Consider the following 24,932-nt stretch of genomic DNA (forward strand, 5'->3'; position numbering starts at 1 on the left):
TATGGACATGGTTGTGCAACCTAGAATTCCGTTTTGGGACCAGTTGTCGAAGCCCAGGCAGGACAGTACTCCATAAGAACTCGGCGGACTGGTGAAGAACTCGTGCGAACTGCTGCCATTTTTTCTTTTCACTCGGCGGGCTCTCACCTGAGGAAAGCCTTGCTTGCAGACAGTCCTTGTACAGCCTTGCTTGTCTTCTCCATTCCGCGCGAAGTATCTTCAAAATCCTTTTTCCATGACTAGCCGATGGTTGAAGTGATCCAAACAAGGATAAGACAGCCGGGGGCACCACGTTGCATCGAATACAAAATGAAAGAGCACGAGCTTGGCAGATGGCGTTTGCGGTGAGGGAAACCAGAAAACACGGATCCACATTCACACATGAAAAAGAGCCCATTGTACAAGAAATATAGTTCAATAATGACTGCGTTTGGGCGAGTTGGTTAGACATGTTAAACCTGGAAAGCGCAAAAAACAACGGACAACAGAAAGAGACAGACACACGAGCGCTTACTTCCAACTGAATTTTATTTTCATGCGAGAGCAGAATATATGTACACTTCAGATCACCTGCGCATGCGAAGAAAACTCAAACAAGATAAAATATTATCTGGCTGCACATGCAAAAGAAGAAAGATATGCAATCTCTTTCTCAGACAGCAAAATCGACGCACCACTGGTCCTGGTCCCAAAACGGAATTCTAGGTTGCACAACCATGTCCATACGTTTGGGGAGGTAACGCTTCCCGAAGATGTGCGCCGTACGCTTCAGTTGGGACCAAAGTTCGCCGTGGAACAAAAGAAATCTAAACCAGAACTTTTGGCCATGGTCCGTTCGGTTTCGAAGCATGCCCCAACAAGTGAGCAAGGGAGCTGTGTGTCGCAGGGCATCGACGTTTTAAAGAAGTGTTCGAAGACAAGGCCAATGGTGTCCCTTTCAAATGTTTTGAAAGTGCTCAAGGAAGACAACTTATGTGTTCTTCCATCTGATAAGGAAGGCGGTTTTGCTGTGATGCCAAGATGCCTTTTTGGTGAAAAAGTTGACAAAGCGATTGAGAATGTATTTCACAAGCAGCAAGGCATTAAGCTTTCAAAAATTAGGCTGAAGGCAAAAAAGTTGTGTACTTCGCACAATCTTACCCGTTTAGCTCAGTCCATCGAAAATTCCAGAGGCCTAAGTCTTGACATGTTTTTTTTCTGCTAAAACCCATAAATTGGATTGTCCTTTAAGAATAATCGTTTCAGAAGCGGGAACGTGGCAAAAATCAGTCTCAGACTTCCTGCAAAGGAGCCTAAAAAAGCTAGTTGTTGACGACCCCTTCTTAATAAAAAATTCCGATTGCGTGACTTCTTTTCTTAAGCAAAGTGAAAGAAGAAGTCTCAGTGCTTTCTCGGTAGATATAAAGGACCTCTACTACTCTTTGCCCCAAAATGGTTTGCTGCAGTGCGTTGAAAGATGTATCGAGAATTCTGGTGTAATTGATTTTCAGAATTCAGTGGGTGTGAGTGTTGGCGCTTTTCTAGAACTTTTAGGTACATATCTTGATTCTACTTTTGTTAGGTGGGGCGATGACCTGTTTTTACAGAAGCAAGGTATTTGTATAGGGTCCAGTGTGGCTTCCATTTTAAGCGACATGTTTTTATCCGAATGTGACAGAAGGCTCTTTGCCTGCCTGAAAGACGTAGGGGTGGTAAATGTATTTCGTTACGTTGACGACTTTTTAATTTTGTTAGACACAACTGTAATCACCCTCGATGAGGCCGTTGGAAGTGTTTTAGATTGTTTTTCGAATTGTTTATCTCCACTTGTTGTCACACATGAGCTCCCTGTTAACAATAGCATACGCTTCCTTGACATCATATTAACATTTTTTGCAGATCATACTTGCTGGACTTATCATCCCAGAGATGGAAAATTGCCTTTACCTTTTAGCTCCGCGCATTCTAAACTCATTAAACGTAACATAGCTCGTTTAGGTTTCATAAACTGTTTGAAAAAGTCATGCCCACATTCTGTTGAAGAAAGCATCTTTTTACAGTCAAGAAAGTTGCAAGATGCTGGCTACCCATTGCACATGCTGGTGTCTGTTGCAGAAGGACTTGTAAAAACAAACAAAAGGAATGCTAACTCACAGCAAGAGCCGGATAAGACAAAAGATAAAAGAAAGTTTGCAGTCATACCCTACAAGCACAGGTTGTCACACAACCTAAGAAAAATTGGTAACCGAGTGAATGTAAATGTGTTGTTCTCTGCCCCAAGTAAGCTGAGTGCGCTAAGCAAACAGAGCACGTCAAAAAACAGGCTGAAGTCAGGTTGCATGATCAAGCACCAAAAACCATTTGTAAAATGCACAGAAGGGGTTGTGTACAAGTTGCCTTTGACTTGCGGTAAATATTACATAGGCCAAACTGGTAGATGCTTGAATGAGAGATTAGGTGAACACAATTACGTTGTCGAAAACAGAAAAGGTGGGCATTTGAGCATTCATTGCCTCAAGTGCAAAAGCAGGAATTGTCGTCCTCTCTTTCATCAATGTAAAGTTCTGTATAAAAGTAAGTGTAAAACAACGCGTGAAATTGTTGAGGCAAGTGAGATAGCACGATCTGGCGATGAATGTGTAAGTGGTGCGTCGATTTTGCTGTCTGAGAAAGAGATTGCATATCTTTCTTCTTTTGCATGTGCAGCCAGATAATATTTTATCTTGTTTGAGTTTTCTTCGCATGCGCAGGTGATCTGAAGTGTACATATATTCTGCTCTCGCATGAAAATAAAATTCAGTTGGAAGTAAGCGCTCGTGTGTCTGTCTCTTTCTGTTGTCCGTTGTTTTTTGCGCTTTCCAGGTTTAACATGTCTAACCAACTCGCCCAAACGCAGCCATTAGTGAGAAATCGCTGCCAGTCTCTTTTTCATGTATGAGATATGAGGGGTCCATTATAGATTTCGGTCGATGGTTACTCCCAGAAACCGATGGCTCTTTACATAGGGTATTGCTGTGCCGTTTAGTCATAAGGTATAAGGAGACATGCTCTTGCTAGTAAAGGCAACAAGCAAGCACTTTTCGGTTGAAATCTGTAGGCCTTGCTGGTGAAGGTCGACGCCTTTTGAAGTCTCGCCCGAACTTGTGGGCGCGTAACTGCTGACGCCCAGATACAGATTTCATCCGTATAGATTGAGAGTTGCGCTGACTGTGGTAGCATATCGACAAGCCCGACAAGTGTAAGGTTGAACAGCGTTGGGCTGAGCACTCCACCCTGCGGGACTCCACGGGAAGTGAAATGAGATGTGGGGCCATCTTCTGTCCGCACAAAGAGAAATCTGTTGGATAAATAACTACGTATTCAGCAGAATACGCGACCATCAAGCTCGGCACCTTCGAGAGCGTCCAAAATATCCTGGTGAGTTACATTGTCGTATGCGCCCTTTATATCCAGGAACAATGAAGTGAAGTGAAGTGAAGTGAAGTTTATTTTTGACATCGATTTGTCAGAGGTGACGGGACAAAAGGCAATTCATTTTTTGCCTGACGTGGCCCCGTCGTCCGTTAAATTGCTCAGGGGGGTGGCAAATTACACAGCAAAGTACACAAAGCAAAACAAGAGAAGTAACAACATTGCATAAGTACTACATGAATTATATGTAACGATCAATGAGTTATACACATAATTAACACAGATGCAATGGAAAATGAAGGAAACAACAACGCATAGCTAAAATGTCTATAGGACAAAACAAAACAATTGAAATAGCAAACAATGAGATACACAGATACACAGAATGCCGTGGTCAAGCGCTTCAAATGTTTTTGGCTCTGGACCGATGACACTAGGTCGACCACGTTGTGAATTGAAGAGCGTCCACGTCGAAATCCGTACATTATATCCGGATATATGCGATAGCGCTCCAGGTACCACTCAATACGTGTAAGTACCATCCCTTCCAGTACTTTGCAAACGCAACTACAGCCAGCGCAATTGGACGGTATGATGTCAGGTCAAGAAGCGATTTTCGTGGTTTCAGGAGCGGAACTGACTTCCACTCGTCTGGAACTGTGCCCTCATTCCATGATTTCTTGTAATACTCCAAAAGGGCAGGCCTAGCTTCTTGTTCAAGGTTTACAAGTGCAGTGTATGGCACATCGTCGGGTCCCGGCGATAAGGACAGTCTGCAACCAGCCAGCGTTGCGTCAAGTTCCTCCACGGTGAAGGGAAGGTCCATCCGAGAATCCCGAGAAGCGGGAACACCGCTGCAATGCAGCATTGCCGATGGTCCTGCTACCCTAGCGCAGAAATCCTCAGCTACCTCGACCTCGCCACATCGTTGGAAGAGTGCAAGAGACTTGAAAGGGTGCAGCTGGTGTGGGGATGTTCGAAGTCCATGAACTAACTACATTCCAGATGCGTGACAATGGTTTCTCTGGATCAAGCCTTCACAGAATCAAGATTCACAGAATGTCCTCCAACGTTGTGTCTGGAGGGCTTAAATTCTGCGCTGAATTCCCTTTGGCATGCGCCTCGCATCTCTAAGGTCCAGGCTCGACTCTGTGCGTCAGTACCTACGCTTTGCCTTCCGTCACAGTTATCCAAGGCGCTGCAATTCCATATCGAATTCCGTGTACTTTTTAATTGGAATGAATAACCGTGTCGCGTTCCAGGGTGAAAAGGCGCCATCCTGCTGGCCTAAGGGCACGAGACGTTAGCTGGGTCATGGTAGGACTTGAGGCGCTCAAAATGAACAGTTTCACGGCGGTGACGACGATCAGGCCAAGGCGTTAAGCGCTCGACGAGATAATAGACTAGAGATATTTGGTGAGGAACGCGATAGGTGCCCTGGTATTTTTGGAGCAGCTTTGTAGGCTGGCCCGGGCTGGAAGTACGCACCCAAAGCCAAAAAAAATTGAGGACGATAAGAGGGCGGCAGAGAGGTATAAGCGGAGCTAGTGCTTTTTTGGCGGTCCTGGCAGTTTTATGTGAGGCAACGGGCGAGCTGACGCATTCTTCGACATGCACAATGACTTAAGCGAGAGTTGTAAGTCCGGAGGAATCTAGGCGGTAAGAGATATGGTGTCTATGATTTAGAACGGCTCGCGGCCGTAGACAAGAAAATACGGAGAAAAACGAGCATTTGCTTCCGTTGCAGAGTGGTAATCGTAGGTAACGAAGGCTAGAACATGGCCCCAGTTTCAGCCACTGGAAGAAATATACTTCGCTATCATGTCGCCGAGGGTGCGGTTAAAGAACCCTGTCATGCCGTTCGTAAGCGGATTGCACGAAGACGTTGTGAGGTGAACGATATAACATACCTGAGGAAAGGCTTTTTTTTCATTTCATTTCATTTATTTACCTTAAAGGCCCCTTTCGGGGTATTACATAAGGGGTGGGGTAATCAAAAATTGTAACATTTTTTCATGATGACATATGAAGTTCAATGTTGGCGTTGAAGAGTGATGGGCAGGTGATAGCAGCAGCGGAGTGGGAGAGGCCGTTCCAGTCTGACGCGGCTCGTGGAAAGAAGAAGGTGGAAAAGGTTACGGTACGGGCACGTGGACGAGTGCGATGTGATATGCGCGGCGGAGGTGCGCAGATGTATGGTTCATGGCCGAGTGAGCTGTAATAAAATTTATGAAAAAGAGATAAGGTTGCGACGCGACGACGGTAAGAAAGACTTCTAAGTTGGACAGTGATTTCAGGGATGACACACTGACTTCGTATGAATATTGAGAGTGAATGAAACGGGCGGCGCGATTTTGCACGGCTTCAAGTGCATCGATTAGATATGCTTGATGGGGGCTATAAATGGGGGATGCGTATTCTAGTTTTGGTCTTACCAATGATTTGTAAGCGAGTAATTTGACGTCTTTTTTTGCGTGGCGTAAATGGCGCTTCAGATATCCAAGGGTTCTGTTTGCAGATGAAATAACAATAGTAACATGTTCCCGCCAAGTTAAATCATGACACACAGTGATACCTAAGTATTTATATGAATGAATGTGCTCTATTGAATTGTTAGAAATTCTATAGGAAAAGGACAACGGATTAAGTCTGCGGTGAAACGAAATAAGCTTGCATTTGTTAGGGTTAAGTGTCATTAGCCAATCATCGCACCATTTTTTAATGCGGTTAAGATCATCCTGAAGGGCTCTTTGGTTGGAAGTGTTAGTTATTGATTGGTAGATAACGCAGTCGTCGGCAAATAAACGGATATTGCATGATAGATGTTCTGGCAAGTCATTTATGTATATTAAGAAGAAAAGAGGACCTAGGACCGAGCCCTGAGGTACGCCTGAGGTTACGGGGGCAGAAGGAGATGGCTAGTTGTTAACAGCAACTGACTCAAAGCGACACGTTAGAAATGCTTCAATCCATTTTAAGATGTTAGGATGCAAGTTCAGCTCCGAAAGTTTTAGCATCAAACGTCGATGGGAAACTTTGTTGAATGCTTTAGCAAAGTCTAAAAAAATTGCGTCAGTCTGGATATTCAAGTCGAGGTTCGCATGCAGATCGTAAAGAAAGTGCTAATTGTGTGTTACAGGAATAGTTTTTGCGAAATTCATGTTGTGCAGGATGAAAGAATTTGTTACCATCCAGGAGCTGCATGATTTCAGAGTAGATGACATGCTCCATGATTTTACGCGGTACACTTGTGAGCGAGATAGGACGATAATTTAATGGTGAATTTTTGTTACCGGATTTGTAGACTGGAACGACCTTTCCCTTCTTCCAATCATCAGGTATGGTGCCTGTGGAGAGTGATTGAGCAAACAGTAACAATAACTATTCGGCAGGGATGCACTTTGTGTTCTTTAAAAGTTTAGAATTTATTTCGTCAATGCCTGCTGCAGATGAAAGTTTAACATTATTCCATCAGCAGAAACATTGGTTACAGGCATGGTGTGCGGAATGGTTGTAGGCAGAATAGGCAAGGGCGCATCAGGCTCCCTTGTGAAGACAGAGGAAAAAGCAACTGAAAAGATATTAGCACATTCAGTATCGCTTAATGGCTCTCCTGAATCTTTATTCAGGGTAACTGAATGCTTATTACTAGGGTTTATAATTTGCCAGAACTTTTTTGTCTTACTTTTTAGGATTCTCGACAAGTCGTCGTGATAAAAGTGTTGCTTAGCGTTTTTGACAGCTGATAAATACGAGCTCTCGGCGGCATAATATTTGTCCCATGAGCAGGTGCTGTGATTGGCTTTAGCTGCGCGGAATAGACGTTTCTTTTTATTTTCGAGTTTTTTCAGTGACTTCGTGAACCAAGGATGGTTTCGAGTGTCAGGAAATGTAGTCTTCGGGATGTATTTATCCGCCAGAGAGTTAAGCTTTTGTTTAAATATCGACCAGTTTTCCTGGATAGATCTGCTTTGAAAAGTTGCGTTAAAAGATGGAAAGAAGGCGTGCAGCTCGCTATTTATTGCTTGATAGTTGCCTTTATCGTACAGCCGGATTGTCTTTCCCGGACTGTGGCGAGGAATTGGTTTGAAATTAAACACTGTGTGGATGACTTTATGGTCACTAATTTCCCGCAAGTAAGTCATGGAGGAGAAACGTTCAGGATGGCTTGTTAATACTAAATCTAAAATATTTGCAGTGTCCATTAGTACACGCGTCGGTTCTAGTACAAGTTGGGCAAGATTAAAACTTGAACAGATATCAAGAAATTCTCTTCTATCCGCTCCATTACCTATGTAGTGCACCCGGTTATGCCAGTTAATAGTCGGGTAATTAAAATCCCCGAAGAGGAGAATGTGAGCGTTGGGATACTGCGAGGTTAATTTAGACAAGGTTGCGTTCAGCTAGCGGCAAAAATGGGGAGTGTTGTGTGGCGGCCTGTAGCAGCGCTCGTGCTGTTCGTTTCTCGTCTCTTGTGTCCTCGTCTTTTGCTGCGCTACAGTATATTGAAACTATGTACCAACAAGCCCAAAAAGCCACGCTACTGAGCAGACACCAAGCAGCACAGAATGTGGTGCGGATCGACAGATAAGCCAAATTAATTCAAGGTCGGATGAAATGTTTAGAGCAGTGCATGATAAGTGGTTGCTTGCCGCAATCAGAACACCACCACCACGTGCGTTTTTACGATCTGAACGAAAGACAGAAAAGTTTGGCAGATCAGCAAGCACCTCGCCATCACTAATGTCATTTGTTAGCCACGTTTCTGTTAATATAAGCAAGTTGCTATCAGATTATAACACCAGGTTTGACACGAGCTCTCGCTTCGGGATGAAACTGCGTATATTAGTAAAGATTGCCGAAAACGTAAGATTAGGACGATGACATGTTTGGGAACGGTGTAGTGCCGACTTGCGTCGCCGTGGTGGCTAGAAGATTTCTTTTACTGTTTGCTCAGTATCATCAAAAAAATAGCGTTTTGGGCCTATATGGAGGGTTTTGTACCGCAAAGAAAATTTAGTTGTCTTTGATTTGGCAAACGCGACAAGTTGCTTTCTTATATTTTGAACTCAGCGGGAGAAATCCTCACCAATGCTGAAATCAGTATCTTTTAGTTTGGGGCCATTTGAGAGGATCATTTGCTTTGTCTTAAAAGACGCAAACTTTACAATTATGGGACGCTGGCGTTCTGAGTTGTGACGCCCAAGACGGTGTGCACGTTCGATATCTTTACTATCTAACGTCAAATCGAGCTGATCGGAGCAGTGGCGAATTATGGCTTTTTCGGAATCGGCAAATGACTCGGATGGTGTAGGATAGGAAAGGCCGTAAAAAATCAAACTGCATCTTCGTGAGCGGTTTTCGGCGTCATCAAATCGGGCTTCCAGATCCCGCACCAGTTGAGTAGTCTTTTCCGTGTTGCATTGCACACATTCGACATCTGTTTTCAAAGTAGCCAGGTTCTGGTAGTGGCTCTCTGAATCGGCAATCCTCTGAATTAGATATGTAATGGTTTTCTCTGTACTTGTTAATTTGTTTTTGATGTCTTGGACGTCACTAATTATTGTAGCATGACCTGAGGACAACTTCTTCAATTCAGCAAGCACTGCCTCTGCACTGGCAGGTCCCGGGTTTGTTTCTATGTCCCCGGACAATAGTAGCAAGATGCGAATCGTTTGTAAACATTCAATAGCAACACCGACACAACACTGTGGGCTCGGAAGCTGCACCAGGCAGTAATTACTAGTTTTCTTTCCAAATAAGGCGTATGGGTTACTGACCTGCATCATGAACAGAAGCGGATTAGTGGTCTGCTTTATGGTAAAGCCACCAAAACCACAGAGCGCGGCCGATGATTGCCGCTCTTTTATACACGGTGTGCCAGGTGCCGTCGATGACTATGGGTGTGTCCAAGGTTGCGGAAGTGTCCAGGGTTCCAGCGATGATGCTGGCAGGTTTGAAGCGCTGATGGCGTTGAGGCAACGGGCATGCGTATCACTGTAGGGGTATCCAGGCAGGTCTGACGGCGCGCATTCCACCCCAGCCGAAACCAGGGCGGGAAGCAGCGCGTGTGTAACGACTGCTGCGAGCACCTGCATCATGAACAGGAGCGGATTAATGGCCTGCTTCTTGGTAAAGCCACCAAGCCCACCAAGCCAGACAAGAAGACGCGACTGCGATCGCTGAGCAAGTCCTGAGGCGCACGGTGACGAAGAACGGTGTTCTGAAGTTTCAAACGGGCGACATCAGAGGCTTTCGCAGCTCATAACTGAGCAGTTTCCGCATAGCGCCTCAGACGATCAGTGGCAACAATGATCGAGCGGTGGCCTGCGGAAGTACTGGGAAGAGGGCCTAAAAGTCGATCACAACACGGTCAAATGGCCGGGCTGGACAAGGTAAAGGCTGCAGAGGTGGGTGCGGTGGGTGCGGCGGTGGCTGATTCTTGCGATGCTGACATTCCAGGCAAGAGCCGACGTAGTGGCGGACAAAGTGATAGATAAGTAAAACTCTAGTTTGGGCGAGTTGATTCATGTTGAAAGAAGAAACTTGTAATGGCGCAAAAACCGAGGACACGGAAGCCGTCATTCCTGTCTTTTGTGTGCCTTCCGTGCCCTCGTTTCTTGCACCGTTACAAGTTTTTTTTTTTTTTTCAAAGTGACAGATACCTCTCCAGGAGTACCAAAGATGCAGACGAGTGAAAGTTTTCAGCAGACCGGCATGGGCGCATTGCGGGTCGTCGTAATAAAAGGCGCATATGGCGGAGCGGGGATGTCGCGGAATAACGAGCAGCCATTTGAGACTATCTGATAGGTAGTTCCGACGGCGCACCAGATGGCCACGCACGGCAAAGTGATGGGCTGCACGACGCAGCGCTCTAGAAGGGAGGCGCGCTGAGCGGTTGGCTATGATATCCCGCACAGAATCAAACCAAGGATCCTTGTGCTGCTCAGAAGCGATATGTATGGCGTCAAGTGTGAGGTCGGAAGCAGATGGTAAGTCAGGATCAGAGAGCACAGGGGAGCATCAGATGGCGTCGGCATCTATGTTTACAACCGTAGAGTTAAATCACGCGAATGTCGTAATCTTTTGCATGGAGAGCCCAACAAGCGAGGCGGCCGGACGGATTCTTGAGAGAAGACAGCCAACAAAGGGCGGGATGATCTGTGATGACATGAAACGGGCGCCTATATAAATAAGGGCGACATTTTGTGGTCGGCCAAATAATCGCCAAACATTCTTTTTCAGTGAATGAATAATTTGCCTCCGCTTTTGTGAGTGCACGGCTTGCGTAAGCTGAATAAGCTGTAGGGGCGCAAGGGTCGAAATGGCGCAAGATTGTAGCGGAGAAGATGACGTAGCGTTGCCAAAGCTTCACTTTACCGCAGCAGTAGACCCGACCGACAAGTAATGGCTGCCGACGAGAAGTCGTGTCTAGGGGGCGACAGCTCCAGCAAAATTACTGACGAATCGGTGGAAGTACAATATTGCAGTAAAGCTTCCGAGCTCTTTCAGGGATGTGGAAATCGGGCTGCGAAGATCTTGGCAGGTTCCGGCAGTACACCATCCTTGCACACGACGTATCCTGAGATAGTCAGCTGTCGGGCGTCAAAGCGACATTTCTTCAAATTGCCAGCTTTGCTGAGACATCGAAGAAAGCCGTCGAGGTTATGGGGGTTATTCTTGTGATAACTCTCAAAGGGCTAGAAGCAGTTGTCGCTCTCTAGCACCAGCGTGCCAGCCCTAGCAGTCAGAACTGTGACCCCCAACCCGCGGTGCGGAGAGTCGCAACCACGGCGGGTTCGGGCCAGAGGGGACAAACACGAGTATGCTACTCGGAGGAGCGTTTATTGCTCCCGAGAAATACAGTGCAGCAGCAACAATACAACCGCCGTAACCAGGGAGAGTGTTCCGCTCGCGTACGGAGGTGAAAAACACAAAGGAAAGAACGCACCCAAAAACGTGGGGGAAGAAGGTTCCGCTCACCTCGCGTGGTTCCTCGCTTACGGCCCGCGGAGGTCAAGTCACACGCGGTGGCCGGGCGATAAGGGCAGCGGTCTCCGTGGCAGATCTCTGATCAGTGCGTGTGCACGGCTCCCGCCAGAAGACAAGCGAGCCTCGGAAGAAACGCGCCTTCTCCCGGGCTGTGGAGAGGAGGTCTCTCCCTTGTGGAAGGGGAAAGAGGGAAAGTCCACGCAGCGGCGTCGCGGCGGGGCGAGAAAGGGAGTGGGGGAGTGCCCACCATCGCAAACCTCCCGAACGGCGCACGCATAACATCTCGTGATAATTACGCGCGGCCGTTACAATGGGGCAGGTGATTCATGTGTATCCGCACAAGGTGTATAAGATGAGCTGGAAAGTCCTGCGAGAAGCTGACAGCTTCGTCCAGGTAGCAGAGGCATCTCGGCCCGCGGAGGATATTCATCATCGCGCGCTCAAAAGTGGCAGGCTCGTTGTAGAGACCGAATGGCATCACATTCAATTCATACAGCCCGTCAGGCGTGATGAAAGCTGCTCAGCTGCTCAGAAAACGGGCACCAGCAGCTGCCAGTACCCAGGCCGCGGGTCCGAAAAAGAGAAGTACTCTGCTCCCTGCTGGCAGTCAAGCGCACCATATACGAGGCAGGGATAGACATCCTTCCGAGCAATTTTGCTTAGCCGGCGGCAGTCTACACAGTATCTAATAGAGATGTCCTTTTTCTTGACGAGCACGACCGGAGAAGCGCAAGGGCTGCGTGAGGGCTGTGTCATTCAGCGGTGTGGCATGTCGCTAACTTGTTGTTTAATGATGCGACGTTAGGCGGAGGACGCGCGGCAGGGGCTCTGGCGCAAGGGACCATAGGTTCAAGTGTCAATACGGTGGTGAACCGGCGTTGCATAACCCAAAGTTGCTTGGTGAGAGTCTAATGATGCGCAGAACAGCTGAAACAAGTTGACCATCTCGGAGATGGTGGAGCGGCATCGACGCAACGGGAAAACACATCGGCTGCGGTCGGGCAGGAACTTCAATGGGAGGTTTCGTTTTGTTTATTGGGGTTTAAGGTCCCAAAGCGACTCAGGCTATGACGGACGCTGTAGTGAAGGGCTCCTGAAATTTCTACCACCTGGGGTTCTTCAACGTGCACTGACATCGCACAGTACACGGGCCTCTAGAATTTCGTCTCCATCGAAATTCAGCCTCCGCGGCCGGGATCGAACCCGCATCTTTCGGGCCAGCAGCCGAGCGCCGTAACCACTGAGCCACCGCGGTGGGGGCTTCAATGGGAGAATGGAGGGCATTGATGTCATGCGGGTCAGGCCATTAAAGGGGCCCAGCAACGCTTTTTTCATGTGCTTTAGATGATTTCTTCATGACACGCAAATACCGAATCAAACAGCATTACTGTAATCGGTGCACTAGACTGAGAGTTATTAAGGAGTGAATTTTCAAAATACAAGCAAACAAAAAATTGCCCTCAACTCAAATTTCCCGGTCTTCGCTTTACCGTTTCACTCACCCAATGACAGCACACGGCGGGACCAATCGAAACAGCGTACACGAGCACGACACCACAACGTCTCGGAAGATAGCTTCTCATGGTTTCCTGGTGGCTGTAACACGTTTTCGCTCACGCCGACGGCGTCGTTTCTATGGTTACAAGCACGTGGGCGCTCGACTCGTGTCAACAAACAGCAGCAAGAAAGAAGTTGTGGAACGCTGAAGAATGTCCTTCCCCGATTTGTCAGAGTTGGAGCGTGAAATACTGAAATGTAGAAGAACTTCTTGCTGGGCGAGTTTGTGCATAGCTTTCTTAGGATGGCGTTCCGTACACGAACAAACATACACAGGAAAGAGCACAGATAGACAGAAGACAGACAGAGCGCTTTATCTGTCTTCTGCTCTTTCCTCCGAGGATGATGTCGTGAGAGGAGCGAGTGAGGACGATACGCTCAGTGGTGTAGGAGAAGCCTTGGATGATGAGGCGGGTGGTGCACGCTGCGAGAAGTCTAATGCCGTAACCGCTGGAGGTTCAAAGTGAAATTTGAGAAAGTGGCGCCGTAACTTTTTTTAGTTTGCGCTACAAGTTGCGACTAATGACGGACCCGGTGGCACCGTTATCAATGAGCACACAAACAAAAACACCTTTAACCAGCACTTCAATAACGTTCACAGGAGAAGTAATGGGGATTCACGAGGGGGGCGCAGTTGGCACAGTTTGAGTTGCTTGAAGCGTTTAGATATGTCGATGATTTCCTGCTATGTCTTCCCTTTGAGAAATTTAATGATTCAGAACTGACCAGTCTACTGGTTGCTTTTATATTTATAGATATTAATAGATAGGTATATATATATTGCAATGGAGAAGGCAGAGCGCCAGCACCAACGACGACGAAGCGATTTGTGCGTCCTCCGATTCCGGCGGCCGCGCACGTGGAGAGCTCGAGCTCGCTCTTGGTTCTGTTCTGGTGCCGCCGCTACTCGAACAACATGTGCCATCGTCTCGCTGCCAAGTTCCTTCGAACTTGCCAATAAACCCCTCTTCATTTGGTGGAGCGTGCGGGTTCGCCTAGTACACTACCAACGTGGAGCTCCGCAGCCGCACAATTCCGATGGCACAGGTTGTTCGAGTAGCGGCGGCACCAGAACAGAACCAAGAGCGAGCTCGAGCTCTCCACGCGCGCGGCCGCCGGAATCGGAGGACGCACAAATCGCTTCGTCGTCGTTGGTGCTGGCGCTCTGCCTTCTCCATTGCAATATATATATATATATATATATATATATATATATATATATATATATATATATATATATATATATATATATATATATATATATATATATATATATATATATATATATATAGATAGCTATCGAGATGCAGGAAAATTAAAATAACAGCTGTTAGAAGTACATGAAAAAATCAGAAAGATGCTTGCTAAGCTGACATTTAGCCTATCATCAGTTAGTGAAAGGAGCGCCGTAAGCAGAAGTTTGTTACACTGTGTTAAATAATGCGCACAGACTGCAGCCTGAAAGGAACGTTGGAAGTGTGCACCCGGAGGCAGTAGCAGCGCCTGTGGCAGGAAAAAAGCCGCAAAAGCAGCAGCGTAAAAGCCAGCTAGACATAGTACTGGGTTCCCAAGTGATGGAGGTGATGATGATTATGACGACGATGAAGTTTCTTGGTGTTTACACCCCCCCCCCCTACCTCCCTAAAGTTCTGCTCTCTCGAAAGAGGAAAATCCCCAAAAAATATGTGGGAAAACACGATGCACTATTTATGGATAGTGATTGAGTTACTGAAGATTGAAAATGGTTCTTTGAAAAAAAGGAAATGGCGTACCAATTTTCACACATCTTGTGGAAACCCGAACAGCGCCGTAACGGAAGGGAGGGAGGTGGGATTGAAGAAGTAAGAGAGAAAGAGGTGGCGAGTGGAGGTCTCCGTAATAATTTTAAACCATTGGAGATCTTCAGCATGCACTGATATCGCAAAAGACACCGGCACCTTTGGTGTTTGCCTCCATCGATACGCGGCTGCTGCCGCCGGGTTGGCACCCGTGAACTCCGGTTAGTAGCCGATAGCTCTAACCATTGAGCCCTTGACTACAGCTGAGCCGGAATTCATATGCAATATTCCCTTGCTATATGGCTTAAGCCGCATAGGCCACTCTGGCAGGTTCGCAAAACACCAGAACGGACAGCACAGCAATAGCCTTAACCAGATCACAAAGCCTAGGAACCTCGCCACCAATTGCGCCCAGATTTCAGGAAATAACAATCGTTGCTAGAGCGAGAGACACAAAGGAGAGGGGATAAGAGAGGACTTTGAAATTGTACAGGCTAGAGAAGATAAGTGTGCAAATTTTCCCTCCGTGATGCTGACTAATAAAGAAGATATGATAGCGCACACTTGACACGTTTGGATGATGATGATGATGATGATGATGAATTTTATGGCGCAATGGCATCTGCGGCCAAAGAACGCCGTGGCAAAAGGTATTTTCGTTTGCGCAAAGTTGGGTGAAAGACCCATTTCCCAAGCATTTCATCCTGATTAAACCGAGCACCAGGCCAGGGAAATCTTGTATCCTTTGTATCACCTGTGGGTACCCGGCGGCACTGGGGATTGAACCCCGCACCTACCGCATGCGAGGCGGTTGCTCAAACACTAGGACACCACCGTGGTGCGTCTATACAGAACTGCCTGGAATGGGTGCTTCAAAATATAAAAGACCGATTAAAGACAATTAGTTCCCTTTGCAATCGCATAGAAAAAAAAAACAGCTCCTCAATCTGTTCTTATTTGGTGCTCCTGACGACCAGTCTGAAACATGGTCCACCTCGGAAGAGAACTGTTCGAGCATTGTGCGGAGCACCTTAGTTAGTCTCTTGAAACAAGAATTGAAAGATCCCATCGGCTTGGCCGACATCGGCATGAAGTCCGATTATCGTTATGTTCAAGCACTTGGAGGACAAAATAACAGATCATAGTGAAAGGCAGTAAGTTCGAAGGCGCGCAGTTTGTTGGCGCACGATGATTTTTCTTTCCAAACACGTGTGGCCACAAAAAAAAAAAAGCTGCTAGTCTTTGCAAAGTGTGACAACGGGTCGTCGGGGCAGTGCGTTGATGAATGCTCATGAACGATACTCTAGGACGCTGCGTCATACGACATTTACGACGCTGCTTCTGACAAAGTCGCACTATTTACCCGATAGCAAGCACCGAGAGCGGCTGAACACGAGGCGAAAAATCATCCCCATTGGCATTACGAGATTTTTTCAGTGCATTGATCTGAGTTTGCACAAGAAATGCATAAAATCATCCCTGATATTTCTGAACAAGCCAGTTTTCAGCTGGGCGCTTGTATTGTTGTTGTTCTTATCGTAGCGTGCGGATTCCATCAGTATGTGCAACTAGCCCCAATAGCCCTTTCCCAACTTCGCTTGTTCGGGGCCATTATGTAAGAGGCCGTTTTAAGAATCTTAGTTCGCTGAGAATATTGTGTTGGCAGCATGCAAACTGCAAGAAAGATCACTCGCAAGTGCTATACCTGAGTTTTTATGTCACTGAGCTGGTAGAGGAACTGCAGCAAAAGAGCAAGAGTTCAAGAGTTGCAAGAGTGCAACGCCGATGGTATAAGCCACTCGCTACACCAGTCCTCAACAGTACTGAGATCATTTTGAAGAGAAGCTTGGTCAGCGGTGGTATCAATGTCAGCTCCCTACCCGGCCTAGCCGAAGATGCATAACATCTGACCGTAGCCCAGACCCCTTTCCTGGGCTCCGAGACCACTTTCCTGGGTTTAAAAGACATATGGGCTCGGCTCACATTCGGCAGCACCCAATGATGTTAAACTCCTAATACAATTGGTTCATCAACCGTGTGGCCCGCCCTCCAATTTCCGCAAGGCCCGTAAACCTCTCCGAAATATGCACAGTGTAAAAAGGACATCAACTTCACTTCAAAAATCGCACATTCCCGAAATGGGCACAAAAACTGATTGACCCCCTGGGTTACATTTGACGCCGCACACTTCTACTGTATCAGACAAACTATGTCCCCTATGAAATAAGAAGCAACAGGCATAAAAAAACACCAATGCTGCCACGTTTTTAGCGCAGCCTATATATTCTGTCGCTCGCACTTGTCAGTACAGCCCTCGTGTAGTCTGTCTCTTATTCTCTAGCATTTACTTGCGCTGTTATTTTACGCAATGGCCGAAATTCATGCTCTTCTCAACTGCTTTTTTTTCTGTTCCGTCCGGCAACATAAGAATGAAATCGCGCACGGCGAACGCAATTATGCCTCCAAACGTGTTTCGCAACCGCCGAATGAGCTTTTACGCCAGCCACCGGGGGCATCCTAATCGTTGCTGAACTTTTTAAGTTTTATTTTCCTGTAGCGCACCGTGGCAAGTGGTCGTGGTTGGGCTGTGCCACGGTAATTCTCAGGGATTGTTCTGTGCCGACCAGTTCTGATTTGCACCGTTTGTGCGCAGGAAGCCGGAATGCGTTGCACTTGGACAGCGGCATCCTGATCGCGGTGCCAATCCCGAAGGAATGTGAAGTGGACGGCCAGGCAATAGAGGATGCCGTGCAGCAAGCGCTCCGAGAATCAGAGTGAGTCTTCGTGTTCTTCGGGCATACAGCATAGAAGGATTTGAGCAGATGGCGAGGTTACCCGGCTCGTAATAGCTGATCATCATCATCATCATCAGCCTGACTACACCCACTGCAGGGCAAAGGCCTCTCCCATGTCTCTCCAATTAACCCTGTCCTTTGTCAGTTGCCGCCACTGTATCCCCGCAAACTTCTTAATCTCATCCGCCCACCTTTCTGCCGTCCCCTGCTACGTTTACTTTCCCTTGGAATCCACTCCGTTACCCTTAAAGGTGCACTGAAGAGGATTCTGAACTTGTCTTTTTGCCGCGGGAACTCGATCTACACGTTCCTAGCATTCTTAGAAACTGCAACTTATTGCCCTGTATGGCCAATTTCCCTAATTAAATCGAATTAACGTCCGGCTCCCGCCTTTTTTTTTTAATTCTGCCTCGTACGATGGGCGGAGTCGATCAACGCGTGAAGTTCCTTTCAGCCAGCTCCGTGGAGGCTTTGCTTTCGCTTTATTTTGTTTTAGGTTTCCATGAATAAATAGTTTCATTCGCAGATAATATAGCCGCAAAATAAGCCCGCAGAAATAAAAATACGCACGGACTATTTGCTACTACGGACTACTACGTATTACTCCGCCGATGGCAGAGCGGCAAGCCGTCACGGGACTGGGTGAAAGGCACTCCACGCGTTGGTCGACTCCGCCGACCGTACGAGGCAGAATTAAAAAAAAAGGGCGGGAGCCGGACGTTAATTCGATTTAATTAGGGAAATTGGCCACACAGGGCAATAAGTCGCAGTTTCTAAGAATGCTAGGAACGTGTAGATCGAGTTCCCGCGGCAAAAAGACATGTTCAGATTCCTCTTCAGTGCACCTTTAAGGACCAGCGGTTATCTTCCCTTCGCATTACATGCCCTGCCCAAGCCCATTTCTTCCTCTTGATTTCAACTAAGATGTCGTTAACCCGCGCTTGTTCCCTCACCCACTCCGCCCTCTTTCGATCTCTTAACGTTACACCTATCATTTTCCTTTCCATAGCTCGCTGCGTTGTTCTTAACTTAAGCTGAACCCTCTTTGTTAGCCTCCATGTTTCTGCCCCATAGGTGAGTACCGGTAGGATACAGCTGTTGTATACTTTTCTCTTCAGGGATATTGGTAAGCTACCATTCATGATCTGAGAAAACCTGCCATATGCGCTCCACCCCATTCTTATTCTTCTAGTTATTTCCCTCTCATGATCCGGATCTGCGGTCAGTACCTGCCCTAAGTAGACATATTCTCTTACTACTTCCAGTACCTCGCTACCAATTGCGAACTGCTGTTCCCTTGCTAGGCTGTTGAACATTACTTTGGTCTTCTGCATGTTAATTCTTAGCCCCACCGTTCTGCTCTGCCTGTCTAACTGATTGATCACGCTTTGCAGTTCTTGTCGTGAGTGGCTTAGCAAGGTAATGTCATTAGCGAATCGCAAATTACTCAGGTATTCTCCATCAGCTCTTATCCCCAACTGTTCCAATTCCAGTCCCCGGAATACCTCCTGTAAGCAGGCAGTGAAGAGCATTGGCGAGATCGTGTCTCCTTGCCTGACACCTTTCCGTATTGGAATTTTATTGTTGAGCTTATGGAGAACTATAGTAGCTATGCAATCGTTATAAATATCTTCCAATATTTTCACATAACACTCTTCTACACCCTGATTCCAAATTTGCCTGCATCACAGCTGAGGTTTCCACTGAGTCAAATGCTTTCTCGTAATCAATGAAGGCTATATATAGGGGTTGGTTATATTCTGCGCATTTCTCTATCACCTGATTGATAGTGTGAATGTGGTCTATGGTCGAGTAGCCTTTACGAAAGCCTGCCTGATCATTTGGTTGACTAAAGTCCAAGGTTGTCATGAATCTATTAGCGATTACCTTTGTAATTACCTTGTAAGCAACGGACAATAAGCTGATTGGTCTGTAATTCTTCAAGTCCTTGACGTCCCCTTTCTTATGAATTAAGATAATGTTAGCGTTCTTCCAAGCTTCTGGTACTCTCGAGGTCACAAGGCATTGCGTACACAGGTCGGCTAGTTTTTGTAGCACAATCTCTCCTCCGTCCTTCAACAAATCTGCTGTTACCTGATCCTCACCAGCTGCTTTCCCTCTTTGCATTGCTCCTAAGGCTTTCTTTACTTCCTCCTTCTTTACTGGCAGGATGTCCCATTGCTGTGCTCGACTGCCTCCCTCAGTAACTTGATGATTACATTCGCTACTGTATAGATTTATGTAGAACTCTTCGGCTAATTCAACTATCTTAACCATATTGCTGATGACATTGCTCTGTGTGTCTTTTAGCGCATTTGGTTTTTACCTATGCCCAGTTTTCTCCTAACTGAATTTTAGGCTACCTCCGTTCCTTAGAGCATGCTCGATTTTCTCCATGTTAAACTTTCTTATGTCGGCTACCTTGCGCTTATTTATTAACTTCGATAGCTCTGCTAGTTCTATCCTGTCTGTGGAGTTAGACGTCCTCATGCTTTGGCGTTTCTTGATCAGATCTTTAGTCTCCTGAGATAGTTTGCTGGTATCCTGTCGAACCATCCTACCACCTACTTCTGCGGCGCACTGTGTAACGATAGCTGTAAGATTATCATTCATTGTTTCAACACTACGGTCGTCTTCTTCAGTTAAAGCGGAAAATCTGTTTTGCAGCGACATTCTGAATTCCTCTACCTTCCCTCTTAATGCTAACTAGTTAATAGCCTAATAGCTGATAGTGCTTCATTATGCAAGCGCAGAAAAAATGAAATTGTGATTTCAGTGGGGTCCCCTCCCTTTGCAAAAGTGGACAGCGCTTCAATATTGTACGACCACAAAAACTTGGAATTAGGGCACGAGAAAACAAAGAATACACTGTAGTAGAATGGAAAGTTGGGCGAGTTGGTATACGTTCATTTTGGGTGGAAAAAACAGCGCGAAAGGGACGGAAGACAGAGATGAAGGAAACCACACGGACGAGCGCTGACTCACAACTATTTTTTATTCAGAAAAAACAGACATTTATAGTTAAAAAGTCACATGACCTGACGTCACTCGCGCACATGCCCAGACTAACAACAGTCTAAGAACTACATCATGAGTCAAGATTAAAACCTTACAACGCGATTTCAGAACACTGTGATTAACCGAAAAAACACGAGACAGCCAGAAAAAAAACAAAAAAAAACAAACAAAGCCACAAAAAAAACAAAGCACAAATCACGTGTTGTCAAGAAATGCGACCTCTTTATCGACCATCAATAAGGAAGGCTGACTGACGCATTCACCCCGTTTTTCCGAATATGATATGCCTCAATGAGCTCCCTTGTCGTCTTATCTCTATGGCGGAATAAAATACGTGTGTGCGCGACTAAAGGTCTGCATACTTTTTTATTTTCAAGCTTGCAAGCTTTGCAGTGCTCTTTTAGATGCGAATAGTTTGAATCTGATAGTGAACGAAGATGCTCCCTAAGTCGAATATTTATACATCGGCCGGTCTGTCCTATATATACTCTTTTACATGAAAGAGGAAGTTCATACACAACTGAACATGCGCACTCTACACACCTTGATCTATGGGAAACCAAACAACGAAATGGGCTAATTCTTGATATATTGTCATGGCGGTTCCCTATCATGCGACAAAGCCCCCCCAACTTGTGTGGCGCAGAAAACACCACATTCACTTCAAATCTGCCCGCCACCTTTTTTAGATTATGAGCCGTTCGGTGCATATACGGAATAACAGCAAATTTTTTTCCCGCTCTGTCCAATTTTGTATTCAAGAAATCTTTTCGCACTGCCCTCACCAGCTTCTCGCAAGTTGCTGAAATCACCCCCTGTGGAAACCCCGCGGCTTCTAATCTACTTACTTGTAACATAAGACTGCCGGCTATGCAGTGATGGCATGAATTTGTGAGGCTTGAACGTAAGGTAGTCATTGCAATTCCATTCTTTAGTAGCTTTGAGTGCCCTGAGGTAAAACTTAACACCGGTTTTTGAGATCGGGGTGAATGCATCCAGCAGATGTGCTCTTCCCTAAAAAACAACTTCAAACTTAAAAACTGCAGTGCATTTTCTGACGGCAACTCGAAAGTGAAGGACAGTCCTTTACCACATTCTTGAAAAACCTTTAGAATGTCATTCACTTTTGTATTGAAACTGTCCCTGTCTACTAAAACTAAAAAATCGTCAACAAATCTTGAGATATGCATTGCAAGACCCCCAATTTTGTTTTTTATTTCCTTGTCTACCTGGGCAAGATAAATGCTGCTTAGGGCTGGAGCAACCTTCGAACCTATGCATATGCCCTTTCTTTGAACATATACATCTCCTCGCCATCCCACGTATGTTGATTGCAAATAGAAAGCCAAAACCTCAAGAAAAGCAGACACCGAAATGCCGCACCGACTCACAAATCTGGCTTCGTCATTTCCTTCATCTATGCACTTGCGTACCGCTTTTAACATGCCTTTATGCGGAAGAGAATAATACAGGTCTTGTATGTCTATGCTAAAACCGGTACACCTTCCCGGATTTTCTTGCTTTAGGAACTTGACAAGAACATCGGCATTTTTCACAGCAAATGGATCGTCAACTGTCAATCCTGAAATGTGTTCCTGTAGGTAACTAGAGATTAAATACTGCCAAGTGCCGCCTTCGGAAACTATAGCCCTAAATGGGACATCGATCTTGTGGGTTTTTGCCGAAAAAAATAAGTCCAATTCCGTTCCCTGTGATTTCTGAACCGAGGTGGCTAATGCCTTCAAATTAAACTCATTCAACAGTGAAATCGCCCGCTCTTTCACAACCACGTGATCTACGTTGACCCGTTTAAAACACTTTTTGACAGCCGCCAAAGCCTTTTCATTGAACATCCCTTCCGGAATCACAACAAAATGCCCTTCCTTATCTGATAACACAAGTCTTAAATCGGCACTGTGGAAATAATCTACGAGGCCACGCACGTCCTTACTCCGTTTCGCTCTGCCCGGTGACACACCCAAGGCGTTGACGCTCTCCTCCAGGAACCTTGGCCGAAGTTCATCCTTGACTTTTCTGGAGATACTTCTGGAAATGGCTAGCCTCTCCACCGGTGATAGGATTGGCTCCTGGGAGTACTTCGGTCCGTGTTCAAGGGTCTTACGGTGTTGCGGTGGAAGATGTGCTTCGCCCAGAAGCTGCACTCTTCCAGCTTGCTTTTCAGTCCTTTCTTTCCTTGGAAGGTGAGGAAGGGCGGAAGCCCACAAGAACTCCGTCGTCTGCAGTGAGGTTGCAAACCACTCCCTGTAGACCTTGGTTTGCTGATGTTCTGTTCCGTACCGCCCACATGCCACCCATAAGCACTCCTTCAGATACCGTGCCTGTCGCCAAAGCTCTGAACGAAGAATGCGACAAATACGTCTTGAATGCCCTGGTGACGGCTGTAGAACTCCGCACACGAGCGGCAGATCCGTGGGGCAAAAGCCGCGCTTGAAATGCCACGCAGCTACTCTGGCTCTGCATACACATACTGCATACAACGTGGCGATGTACGCTGGGGAAGACAGGTCTAAGTTGAAACACGCAAAAGAGCCCTGTGCACTAGAAATACACTGTAGTAGAATGGAAAGTTGGGCGAGTTGGTATACGTTCATTTTGGGTGGAAAAAACAGCGCGAAAGGGACGGAAGACAGAGATGAAGGAAACCACACGGACGAGCGCTGACTCACAACAATTTTTTATTCAGAAAAAACAGACATTTATAGTTAAAAAGTCACATGACCTGACGTCACTCGCGCACATGCCCAGACTAACAACAGTCTAAGAACTACATCATGAGTCAAGATTAAAACCTTACAACGCGATTTCAGAACACTGTGATTAACCGAAAAAACACGAGACAGCCAGAAAAAAAAACAAAAAAAAAACAAACAAAGCCACTAAAAAACAAAGCACAAATCACGTGTTGTCAAGAAATGCGACCTCTTTATCGACCATCAATAAGGAAGGCTGACTGACGCATTCACCCCGTCTTTTCCGAATATGATATGCCTCAATGAGCTCCCTTGTCGTCTTATCTCTATGGCGGAATAAAATACGTGTGTGCGCGACTAAAGGTCTGCATACTTTTTTATTTTCAAGCTTGCAAGCTTTGCAGTGCTCTTTTAGATGCGAATAGTTTGAATCTGATAGTGAACGAAGATGCTCCCTAAGTCGAATATTTATACATCGGCCGGTCTGTCCTATATATACTCTTTTACATGAAAGAGGAAGTTCATACACAACTGAACATGCGCACTCTACACACCTTGATCTATGGGAAACCAAACAACGAAATGGGCTAATTCTTGATATATTGTCATGGCGGTTCCCTATCATGCGACAAAGCCCCCCCAACTTGTGTGGCGCAGAAAACACCACATTCACTTCAAATCTGCCCGCCACCTTTTTTAGATTATGAGCCGTTCGGTGCATATACGGAATAACAGCAAATTTTTTTCCCGCTCTGTCCAATTTTGTATTAAAGAAATCTTTTCGCACTGCCCGCACCAGCTTCTCGCAAGTTGCTGAAATCACCCCCTGTGGAAACCCCGCGGCTTCTAATCTACTTACTTGTAACATAAGACTGCCGGCTATGCAGTGATGGCATGAATTTGTGAGGCTTGAACGTAAGGTAGTCATTGCAATTCCATTCTTTACTAGCTTTGAGTGCCCTGAGGTAAAACTTAACACCGGTTTTTGAGATCGGGGTGAATGCATCCAGCAGATGTGCTCTTCCCTAAAAAACAACTTCAAACTTAAAAACTGCAGTGCATTTTCTGACGGCAACTCGAAAGTGAAGGACAGTCCTTTACCACATTCTTGAAAAACCTTTAGAATGTCATTCACTTTTGTATTGAAACTGTCCCTGTCTACTAAAACTAAAAAATCGTCAACAAATCTTGAGATATGCATTGCAAGACCCCCAATTTTGTTTTTTATTTCCTTGTCTACCTGGGCAAGATAAATGCTGCTTAGGGCTGGAGCAACCTTCGAACCTATGCATATGCCCTTTCTTTGAACATATACATCTCCTCGCCATCCCACGTATGTTGATTGCAAATAGAAAGCCAAAACCTCAAGAAAAGCAGACACCGAAATGCCGCACCGACTCACAAATCTGGCTTCGTCATTTCCTTCATCTATGCACTTGCGTACCGCTTTTAACATGCCTTTATGCGGAAGAGAATAATACAGGTCTTGTATGTCTATGCTAAAACCGGTACACCTTCCCGGATTTTCTTGCTTTAGGAACTTGACAAGAACATCGGCATTTTTCACAGCAAATGGATCGTCAACTGTCAATCCTGAAATGTGTTCCTGTAGGTAACTAGAGATTAAATACTGCCAAGTGCCGCCTTCGGAAACTATAGCCCTAAATGGGACATCGATCTTGTGGGTGTTT

General features: G+C 46.1%; 1 protein-coding gene across 9 annotated transcripts in view; it reads left to right on the plus strand.

Annotated features, from left to right (window-relative positions):
* LOC149367588 (uncharacterized) overlaps positions 1–24,932 on the plus strand; it is a 1,242,925-nt gene that overhangs the window by 409,619 nt on the left and 808,374 nt on the right. For all 9 annotated transcript variants that reach the window (XM_089556290.1, XM_089556305.1, XM_089556318.1 and 6 more), the window contains one exon: positions 17,371–17,491. In XM_089556290.1, the coding sequence (XP_089412416.1) occupies positions 17,371–17,491 (121 nt within the window). The remainder of the gene's footprint in view (positions 1–17,370; positions 17,492–24,932) is intronic.

Source organism: Amblyomma mixtum, chromosome 1 (genome assembly GCF_055824585.1).
Source record: "Amblyomma mixtum isolate Tamu chromosome 1, ASM5582458v1, whole genome shotgun sequence".
NCBI lineage: Eukaryota > Metazoa > Arthropoda > Arachnida > Ixodida > Ixodidae > Amblyomma > Amblyomma mixtum.